This window comes from Scylla paramamosain, chromosome 27 (genome assembly GCF_035594125.1).
Source record: "Scylla paramamosain isolate STU-SP2022 chromosome 27, ASM3559412v1, whole genome shotgun sequence".
NCBI lineage: Eukaryota > Metazoa > Arthropoda > Malacostraca > Decapoda > Portunidae > Scylla > Scylla paramamosain.
In genome coordinates, this window is record NC_087177.1 from 6,245,214 (window position 1) to 6,256,823 (window position 11,610).

An 11,610-nucleotide genomic window follows, 5' to 3' on the forward strand; every position below is an offset into this window, starting at 1 on the left:
AACAAGACCAGTAATCTCCTACTTAGTAAGTAAACAACTTAACGAAGTGTCCTGTAGTTTTTCTCCAATTATTAATGATATGTATTTAGGAAAGTGTTTTGTTTGTTAAGGGCATTGTTGTTTTTTTCATTACACACACACACACACTCTCTCTCTCTCTCTCTCTCTCTCTCTCTCTCTCTCTCTCTCTCTCTCTCTCTCTCTCTCTCTCTCTCTCTATATATATATATATATATATATATATATATATATATATATATATAAAACCTAAATTCTGCTGTATTTGGAAAGTGGCAGTTTTGCATAATATTTGGAATAATTACATATGTACGACAATTTTACCAGAAGTACAATAATTTCAACCTGTGTAGTACGATAATATGACCAAAACAATCTGGCAACGCTGGCCCCGCAGTCAGTGTTTGGTGCTTGTCTAGTGGTGGGTGTGACGGAGGGAGCTGTGCCTGACAGGTTGGTGGCTTTCATTTTATATTTCATTATCGTGGTTCGCAGTTTCAACGCATTAAGTGCTAGGCAATATAGATGTTTGTTCCTGTACTCTGCGTTCTTTAATGGATCATTACGGCTACGATTAGTTGTAAAACAATGGAAGATGTAAGGCTTTACTGAAAGTACAATTTTATGTAAATATATCCATATATTTACATACGCAGTGCTCCTATATATAGTGAAAAAAAAACAGTCAAACATCTATTTGGACTGAGTACTCGGCATACACTAGTCATTACTCGAGTGATGTAAACATAAAAATGCCATACTCAAGTCATGAGCGTGGGCTTAGTTAGGTTTGCCCTTAACCAGGAAGGAGCTATGCACCTTTGACCCCTCTAACCTAACCTTACTATGCTCTCCTCAACCCCATAACCTAACTTAACCTAATGTCTACACCACCTTTGAACTACCTAACCTAACCTAACCAAATGTCATGGGGACTGTGCCCCTGTCGACTCTGTAACATATCCCAACATAACTTGTGGGTTGTACCACCCTTGACCACCCCCTGACCTAACCTAACCTAACCTGCTTTGACATTATAACAGCCAGGAGGCAAGGTGCCATGTATGCACTGTTGCTTCACCTAGTGCTGGGGTCATAGTACACAAAAAAATTAAGTAAAATTTTTTTAAATACCAAAATATTCAAATATACAATGGTTTGCCAAATACTCACAGAATTACAAAAAAAAAATTAAGGCAACAGCTGTCCCCACTGGGTGGTTTGGACTATAGGGGGTTGTACATGGAAGTGACCTCTCAAAGAAAGACCTGAAAACGCTTGCTGGGATCAGCAATGGCCATAATAAACATTGACCTTGCAAGGTACCCTACAAAGTGATTCCCTTTTCAGCCATAGGGAGGCACTTTTCAAATCTATAATCAGTAAGGCATAAGAAATAGGTAATGAGACCAGAGTAATTGGAAGGGAAAACTGAATGTCGTAAAATTCATAGTTTGTTCTATTCTTTGAGAACTGCAGGTATAGTAACCATGGCCTTGACACATGGAGTGTTGCCAGATGTGCATCCAACCATTTTCTTGAATGTACAATTCTTGTTTGTAATGTAAAAAAAAATACTTATTTATTACACATGCTATAGGATTGTGGAAAGTGCATGCAAAGGTGAAAATAAAAGCTTTAGAAAATATAAAAATAAAATTCTGCATCCCTATTCTGATGGTGTGACCTTTGAGAATGGAAAAAAAAAAATCCAAGAATCAAAATTGTGGTAGGCATACTTCCATTCATAGACAGGGAATAATATATATATATATATATATATATATATATATATATATATATATATATATATATATATATATATATATATATATATATATATATATATAATATGAAACAATGTTATTTTTTTCTCATTTTATGTTGTAGATAAAAAATATATGAAAAATAAAACCAGACAAGACCCTTTCTCTGACAAAGTATAACACTTAGCTAATGTTTATATTTTCCAAATTGCAGGCTGGTCAAGTTTTAAAGATGTCTTCTCATAAGTTTGAGCTGCTGGATGAGGAGGTGGAGGGTATCATGGACCAAGTTACAGATAAATTACAAGTAAGTAGAAGAAAATCATACCCTGTTCCTCCTTTGATTGAGTATGCGTAGCAAATTTTTTCATCTTCAAGTTCTATGTTTTGCCTATATTTTGCTATTGACAACTATGCAATATTTGGCAGGTAATTTCTTTTGATCATATTACAGTTTGCACCTCATAACTTTTACCAGTAATACAGAATCAAATTGTAATTCTTTATGACTAAAACACTACATAAACATGGTCGAAGTGGTAGCAGTAACCTGCTGCCTCTGAAGATCTTTTCATGTGAGGAGAGATGTACTGAGTTTTATTGATAAGGAACCTGTTAAGAGAAGAAGAGAATCTATTAGACTGAATTAGTGGAAGATGCCATAATATAGTTCAATGAAAAATTTTCTTCTGTTACTTAAGATAAAATGCAGTAATGTGGACTTGGACCCACCATAACAAATGATGAAACAATAATAAAAGAGATGGTAACATTTTCAAGCCTTGTTCATGTTTGCCTTTTGAGGAGTGTGTTTGAATAGCCATAAAAGTAGTTTATTTGCTGTAATTTTAACTACATATCTCAGCCTGAAACTTTACTTAAAAGTGGGTAGTTTTGTAACACTTTAGAGTAAAAAAATAGAGCAGAGGATTTCCTCCACTATCAAAATTGACCATAATTGATATAATGCAGTTAACTGATAAACTGCTAACATTTTCAAGTTTCTTTAATCAGTCTTACTTACTTCTCTCTGGATGACAGTTTGGCGCACCACAGTGTAAAAGTCATGAGGAGCGTAGAACATTGTTGTCAGAAGTTGAGAGACTTCTGAAGGATGCTAATGATTCACTTGTGGAGATGGATATTGAAGTTAGAAAAGCTCCAGAAGACTATAAGACAACAATGAATAGTAAAATACACCGATACCAGAATGAGTTGATAAGGTTAGTAGAAACCTTTGTTATTTATCATCACTAATACTGTTTGTTTTATTATGATTCATGTTAACTTCTTTTTAATGTTATTTGCTCAGAAATATTAAGTATTCATTGACCTTAGTAAATTTGTAGCTTCAAATTAACACAGAGTCAATCATAAAACAAGTAATTATGTAACTGTGAGGATAATAGGCAGTTTATTTGTATATATTATAAAACAAGTAATTATGTAACTATGGGGGTAATAGTCACAATTCATGTATATGTACTATCCTGTGACAGTATCTTTGTTCCAGGTGTCATTCTTCCTGCAACAACTAGTCATGGGCTGTAGTGTTTCTTTGATTACAAGCAGTTCTCAGTCCATGATAACTAATCATGGCTTTAGTTGTTCTCTTTTGTCAGTTGCTTTTCACTCCACAGAGAAAAATCTTTGTAAGGAATGGCCAATAGCAGCAGGAGTGTCACATTATATAATCTATCATGTATTGCTTTACTTAGCATCCCATTGCTTTTTTTCTGCATTAAAAGAGTGCCATCCAACTAATCATCTCCTAAAGGACTGGGACATTCCTTGTGGATGTCCCTCCTAGCTGGGCTAGTTTTGACAGATCAGCAAAAATAGGTCATATTCCATCAACAATTTCTCAACTCTACCTTGACTGATTGCTTAAAACATTATAGTATTACACTTATCAATTCCTCCTTTTCAATCTCCCACAAACCTGAACTCTCTAGGTGATGTGAAGTAACTTTCAGTGCTTTCTCAGCCTGTGTTCAGATGGTTGCATGTCATGCAGCAGCCTGGTTCAGGCCCGAGCTGAGTTGCCCAAGCCTACTTTATCTGCTTCCCTCACCAGTATCTCTCAGTCACTCACTCACATGAATGCCTAAATCTATAATTTTGTAGACACACTAAAGGAAATAGTATTGCTGTTTGTCACTTATAACATGCAAGAAAAAAAAAATGTAATCATCATGGCTGGGAAGATGTATGTGAGTGAAACACGGTCAATTAGTGTTTTATTTTCTTTGGTAAAAACCACTTTTGAGACTTGAGAGGGTAACTTCTAACCCTCTCCCAGTAGTATTTTCACTAAGAGATTGTTTTGGAGGAAATTTGCCCTTATGTGGAGTGGAAGTCATTGGCTGCTTATCTTTGTCTGATGAATCAGAGGCAGAGGAATTATTATGTTACCCTGTAACCATCACTATGGTTTGCAGGACACTGAAGCTGAGATGGAAACATTGTTGTGAAGGAAGGATGTTCACAGGGACAAAAATTCGCTCAGAAATTTGAAATTAAGCCAACAAAATGCAGGTCAACTATAGATGCCAGCCACCCTCTACAGTACATCAAGTATAGATGCCACCTGCCCTTTAGGGGTTAAGGTGCTTGACCTAGTGTAACCTAGTGGGTTTATTAATTTACCTCCACTTGCTTCTGATTGGAAGAAATTGTACTTCATTCAATACAAATGTCATCAGTTATCTTGCAATATACCACAGAACCTAATAACTAGTTAAAATATGGTAATTATTTTCCTTGTAGTAAATAAAGTTGAATGTCAATATAAACATTATTACAGATTTACTGTAATGGGCTTAAAAAAAATTAATTCTAATATTTTTACTCATATTGCACAGATTTCATTATCTAATATTCCTTCCATTCACTGGGATAAGATAGAACTCATTGATAATTGTGATTGTACATTTTCTGTATACTTTTTATATGAATATCACCTCATTACTCACAACAGAATGCTTTACACATGCTTACATAATATCTTCACATCTCATTTAACTACAAAGTAGTATCCTCATCTGACTGGTCTCTACTGCAGAAAGAGGTTCCTGTTGTTGAACACTTGTATTTAATATGATCCTTACAATCTCCTTTCCTCTATTGAGTTTTAAACAAGCTCGTTGTTAAGTAGCATTGTTCCAAGCCCAGTTATTATGGCTTTGCTTCCTTTCAGGCACCATCGTCAGCTTGAGCAGGAACGACTGACACTCTCTCACATGGGTGGTGGTGGTAGATCACCTCTCTTTGCTACTGACCCCAATAGTATTGATGCAGCCATTAGAAAACAGGTATGTGAATGCTGTGTATGATTTATGAATTTTTAATATAATTTTATAATATATATATATATATATATATATATATATATATATATATATATATATATATATATATATATATATATATATATATGTAATTTTATGTAGTTATTTCGAAATTTTCACTTTAAGTTGCCTTGACAGGAGAGCATGAGATAACCTGCCACAAACATGGCAGTGGATGGCATCCCAAGTTAAATGATGGGACTTTTTGGCTCAGATAAGGCACCAGTTGAAGAAAAATCCCACTGTTACAGCAAGACAGCTAAAGAAGCAGAATCCCAGGTTTCTCCAGGATGTCAGTGTTTGTGATGGGGTATCTCACGCTCTCTCGGAGTCATATGGCGTGGTCACATGAGATATATTCTTGGCAATTTATTACCGAGTTTGGTTACACGGTGGACTGTTGCATTCAGGGAAATATCAGCTGAAAAGAAGTAAAACTAAGATGGATCTGGACTTTGCATCAGTTTTTTAATTGATCTGATATTTGTTTCTCATAAAAAAAATGGGGGAAGATAGAACATCTTAATTTGGGATGGCAAACCACTCCCAGGACTCACACAGGGTCACTAAACCTAACCTTAACCTCGAATCACAAAATGATAAGCAAGGTAATATTAAAGGCAAGTTTCATTGAACTCGCTGTGGTGGATTCATCAGAGGAACACACATGTGGTGAACTACTGGAGCAATCAGCTGATCTTTTTCCTCTTCTTGTGACCACAACTTGCCAACTCTTTAGAGAAAATAACTGACATGCTGGTGGTTGAGAGTTGTCAGAATATTCCACCAAGTTTCACGTGAAATGTTGATTTTGAATCTCACGAAAAAATTCTTGAGAAACTGTCATGTGTGACTGCACCTTTAAACTTAGAAAGCAGGTGGCATATTGTAACTGGATTTCCACCAATGTGCTGACTTATTTCCTTAGTAATGGACCTTAATTTGTAGCACTGAGTTACTCTCCTTGTATTAGCCCCATTTGTGCATGTCTCTGACATTACAGGATATTTGCACATGGAAGTGTGTGCATAAGATACAGCTGTGGAAGGTGTGAGGGTGGATGCACTTGATAAGAAAGCACATTTCTATAACCAAGCATGATAAAAATTTACCTTTTCTGTCATTCAGAGCATTAGGTGAGAACTCTGGTGTTGCCATATAGTAGTGATTTTTCCCATGTGACTTTTCTATGATAAGATAGAACTCATCATTGATGATTGTGATTGTACATTTTCTATATAGCATTTTTTACATGAATATCACCTCATTACTCACAACAGAATGCTCAGGCATTGCATTGGGAAAATAATTTGCATGCAGGTTGGCTATGCATGACACTGCAATTACATTAAGTAGCACTGACTGTATTTGCCTAGATATAAGATATAAATTCACATGGAGCAAACTCCAATTTTATAAGGATATTTTGGCAAAAATCAAGGAAAGTCATAGTTGAAACTGTGACTATTCTTTGCCTAATATATATATATATATATATATATATATATATATATATATATATATATATATATATATATATATATATATATATATATATATATATATATATATATATATATATATATATTTCATATTCATATGACATGTGATGTTGTAGATGAGTAGTGCCATGGGAGAATGGTCCAAGTGTCGTTTTTAAAAATCCCAGAAATCAGTCCTAAAGTTTGCCAATATAAAATCTCATATATCTCAAGTTTCAACCATATAATTTTTGTGAAATATGTAGCAAATTAATTTTTAGGGTATCAGCTTCCAATAGACACAAAGAAAATTTCAATCAATAAAACCAGTTAGTAGTTATTAATGTTCAAAGCACACCTTTTACATGAAAAGTTAAAGAAAGTGTTATTTTTTTTTTATTTTATTTATTTTTTTTAAGAGGGCCACTGGCCAAAGGCAACAGAAATTTTGAATTAAAAAAGGCCCACTTAAATGCTAGTTCCCATAGAGTTGTTAGATAGAATGATAATGGTAGAAGATAGCTAGAGATGCAGTATAAGAAGGTTCTGTACATGGTTATAGCATTAAGAATCAATGGCTCTGAACACATCACAAAATAGCAATCCACAAGGCTAGTGTAATGCAGCAAGGGTAGAAGCAAGACTGAGCTATGAGTGTGTGTGCAGGGAAATGCTCCAAGCCCATTGGCTCAGCACTATCTACATCAGGGTAATATGGTAGCATCACTGGCCAGCTACGCATGATGTCGTGTGACATCTCACCACGCCAGGACCAGACGATACGCAGAGTGGCTGTGATGGCTCACTTGACTCAAGGTGCTTGGAGTATTTTACTGCAGAGTAGAAGGCTCTCATATTCCTGGGTCAAGTAATGAAAATAATACTGCATACTATAAAGTATTTTCGACCATTCTGGCTCGAGGTAGTGTTTGCACTCGAAAATAGAATTTTCATGGGGTGGTGCTTGGAGTGTTCTCCGTGGCACTACTCAAATGTAAATTTTCTCTCCATGACACTAAATGTATAAAAATTTCAGGTTCAGCAAGGAACTGCAGTTCTTGAGCGGACATCAGCAAGCATAGCACGATCCACTGCCATAGCTGTGGAAACAGAGCAGGTTGGCACAGGGGTCTTGGGAGAACTTAACACCCAGAGGGATACACTCACACGCACAAGGGACAGGCTGATAGATACAGAAGGGGAATTGACTAGAAGTAAGAGAATTATTCGAACATTATCCCATAATGTCTTGTATAACAAGATACTGTTGGTTATCATCATCTTATTGGAATGTGCAATTTTAGCTGCTGTTATTTACTGGAAATTCTTCATGAAATGAATCTATAAAGACAGTGTGAAATTTCAAGTTATCCCTTGCCCTGGGACTAAAATGGTATGGTGTTTAATTTATCTTTGAGAAGTGGGTGGTGTTGTTGGTGTGGATGTAGGCATGTTTTTTGGTATGGATTGTTTTGGCTGACTGTTTGCTGAGATGTTGGCCAAATAAATAGAGACCTCAGGAGTGGATAATATTTATCACTCAATTCCATTCTAGCTTTGATTTGTAAGTAAATACATAAAGTTACATATTTATGTCTTGAATATTACTTAGACTATAAGTTGTCCTATGAATATCTACCATGATGCCAGTCTCTTTAAGAAAGTAGTTATGGTAGAAGTCTCCACCCATTCCTGTTCATCTGATTCATCTTTGTATTTGTACTGTCTCATATTCCCCACCTTCTATATTCTCTCACATTTTTAAAGTACTCTTCTCTTCATGTGATACTGCATTTGATCACATTCACCATGCTGCAAATAATTGCTGCTCTGTAGAAGGTATATATCAAGCTGTTTGTTTCTATTTTTTGTTTGAATTCTAGTACTAGTCAGATGATCATAACTATGTTTTCATATTTTGATTATCATAGATTTTCTAATTTCCCTTCTGTATAAATTTCCTTACTTTCCATAGTAACTGATTTATCAACATGTAATATATAATCAACTAACAGTAATACAGACAATGTCTGTGTATAGTATTTTTATACAGTACTCCTGTTATAAAATATGTATGTTAACTCAACATATGTGCTGTGATTTTTCTATAATACAAATATTACATTAATTGGAGTTTTACATCACAACAATCTCCTGGCAGGAAGTTAAGAGAAATAGGGCAGAATTGTATGTAAAAGTAAGGATAAATAGTTTGAGTGAATGAATCGGGAAAGTTGTGGGGAGGAATTAAAAAGTATGTTCAGATGTAGACTGCTCAGAGCAAATGCAAAGAGAAGCATGTATGTATGATGGAATATGGAACTGGGGAGTAGGGGAAAAGGAGTTTAAATTTACTAGAAATGAGGTGTCTGAGCAATGAATGAGGATGAGATAGTGAAAATTATAGATACAATGGTGCCTCAGTATATGTTTGCTTTGGAATAAGTCCAACTTGGTATATGTCCTGTTTGGACATGAAAAAATTTGCTTGGTATATGACCTTTGTTTGGAATACAACTTGCGTGCTAGAACTTGTATAGGTCAAAATGAGTCATGACACTGCATGCTACCCTTGTTTACCTCTCTCAAGACAAAGTCATGACTGCCCATGAGCAGTGTTGCCCGATTGGTGGGACTCTCCTTCCAAACAATAATATCTCCCCCCTTCTCAGCACCATCCTAGAAAGCACTCAATTCTTCTCAGCAAGGTAAAATGAGATTAAATTTTCACTTACACAGGATGTCTGAGTTACGAGGTAATGACTTATGAGTGTTCAGAGATACAAGCAGTCTACACAAAATGAATTTGTGCTCTCAGTATTGTTCCCTTTGCTAACCCAGAGTTCAAATTTGGTGCTATGTACCATATTTACCTAGTATGCCGTCTTGCCACTATCCATGCAGCGCAGCAGCACAGCAAAGGACTGCCTACCGCCCCAGGACACAGGCCCTGTAGCAGTTTATTTTGAGATGCTAGTTTAAACAGTTTATTTCGAGATGCTAATTTAAAATTTTAATTTAATTTAAAAACTTATTGTACTGCACCACAGTGAGTCTGGTTTGAGATTCCATGGTGTACAGACCTCCGCCAGTCGGTCTTTGAGAGGCACAGAGACAGGAGGGTTGCACTGCATGGTGTAGAAAGCCTGCTCCATTATATTAAGTCCATGAACATGCAAACAAACCTGTCTTATGCTTTCAACTGGCCATCTTAATAAATTATATGAATAAAAGCATTTTTAACCTGAGAAGGAAAGGAAAAAGATATGCATGAGAGAGAGAGAGAGAGAGAGAGAGAGAGAGAGAGAGAGAGAATGTCTCATAACTCAGGGCTACACCTGCTGGACTTTGGGTACACCAGCTTCTAAGTCCATGAATAGGCAAACAAACCTGTTTTAATGCTTTCTAACAGCCATCTTAATTAATTATATGAATAAAGGTGTGTATAATCCAAAAAGGAGAGAGAGAGAGATCATTTTAACTTGGATTGTATGTTTGGCATATATGAGTCTTCTGTTTGGCAGAAGCCTCAAGCCTGTCACTACTCAGTAGTGTCACATCACCAATAAGGGAAGGTGCTCTCTCTCTCTCTCTCTCTCTCTCTCTCTCTCTCTCTCTCTCTCTCTCTCTCTCTCTCTCTCTCTCTCTCTCTCTCTCTCTCTCTCATGGTATAAAGTATCATGTAAGTAAGCATTACATTGTTTGTGGAACACGATACTTTTTATTGTACCGAAAAATTACGATGATAAGTTACGAGAAAAACGACTTACACGTGGCCTTCCGGAGAGCATCGCAGTTGTAACTCTAACACCCTCTGTATTTCATCTAATTGTTTTTGTATTTACTGTATTTGACAGCACATAAGATGCACCTTTTTCATAAAAATGGCTCAAAAATTACCCTGTGTCTTATATGTGAGGCCTCCCGTAGATTTAATTTTGAAATTTCCTTCATCCACACACCCGAAGATTTACACCGCTGTATTATAGGCAAGGGTGCTATATCATATTTTTCAATCATAATATGATGTAAGGAAATGTTGAAATTGAAAACATGGCCCTGTTCAGTGAGGCACCAAGTGTTGTTGAAATCTCAGCAGCTGGGCTGCATTCTTCACCTCACCTCTGTGACTAAGCCACTACCTCTGTTTTATTTAGGATTTCTTGCTTTTTGTTCAACTGTACTGCTAGCTTGGTTTAAACATTATGTGATTAAATACATAAAAAAACTTTTTTCCTGAATATATCCTGCTGAAATGGAGGTGCATCTTATATGCTCATAAATCTTACATACCATCAAATACAGTATGTATTTTAATATTAAGCAGTGTTTCAATTATTTTACACAACTCCATCAATGTACTGCATAATATGCCAATAACAAAAGGATTTTTCTCATGGGAATGGATTAATCATTTTCCCTTTTTTTCTTATGGGAAAAATTTCTTTGTGTACATCCTGTTTAGTATATGTCCAAGGATCTGGAATGGATTAAGGACGTATACCATGCTACCGCTGTATGAAGTGAAAATGGATTAAGTGAAGTATGAGAAAATGGGATGGAAAAGTAGTGTTGTGAGGAAGTTGGCAGATCAGCAGATCAGGACAAAGTGTTGTGATTCTTTGGTATGTGAAGAGGATAGAAAGAGAGTAATAAATGAAGATATGCATCAATCACGGCACCACACACAGATACTGTCTCTAAGATGTTTTGTCCAATACAATGATGCCAAGTTTTGGAAGGAGGCCAGAGTAGATGGGCTGATCTCTGCTATTGATATTAATTTTAGTTCACCGAATCTTGATGCAGCTATAGAGTTTTTGCTTTCATAAGGTTAGCTTCCAAAGAATTTCCTCACTGTTGCAAAGTTCTTCTCTATCTTTCTCATTGTAGCTCACATTTGTAAAATAAACTATTTCCTTGGCATACCTTGTTGGCCACCTCAGGAATCAGGACTTGTGAGTCAAGAGATTATGTTATATTAGGTTTAGATGT

The 11,610-nt window shown here is 35.9% G+C and overlaps 1 protein-coding gene across 1 annotated transcript; it reads left to right on the forward strand.

The window, feature by feature from the left end:
* Nucleotides 1-330: 330 nt before the first annotated feature.
* LOC135114089 (vesicle transport through interaction with t-SNAREs homolog 1B-like) lies at nucleotides 331-9,863 on the forward strand. Its single transcript, XM_064029786.1, has 5 exons — nucleotides 331-471; nucleotides 1,999-2,091; nucleotides 2,826-3,007; nucleotides 4,984-5,098; nucleotides 7,652-9,863. The coding sequence occupies exons 2-5, from the start codon at nucleotides 2,017-2,019 to the stop codon at nucleotides 7,952-7,954; spliced, it is 675 nt and encodes a 224-aa protein (XP_063885856.1). The 5' UTR covers nucleotides 331-471; nucleotides 1,999-2,016; the 3' UTR covers nucleotides 7,955-9,863.
* The last annotated feature ends 1,747 nt before the right edge of the window (nucleotides 9,864-11,610 follow it).

Excerpts from the sequence above, each read along its gene's own strand:
- LOC135114089 (XM_064029786.1), top strand. The coding sequence starts at position 2,017 with ATGTCTTCTCATAAGTTTGAGCTGCTGGATGAGGAGGTGGAGGGTATC. Across the intron at positions 2,092-2,825 it reads AAGTTACAGATAAATTACAA|TTTGGCGCACCACAGTGTAA; the intron begins GTAAGTAGAAGA and ends TCTGGATGACAG. Across the intron at positions 3,008-4,983 it reads TACCAGAATGAGTTGATAAG|GCACCATCGTCAGCTTGAGC; the intron begins GTTAGTAGAAAC and ends GCTTCCTTTCAG.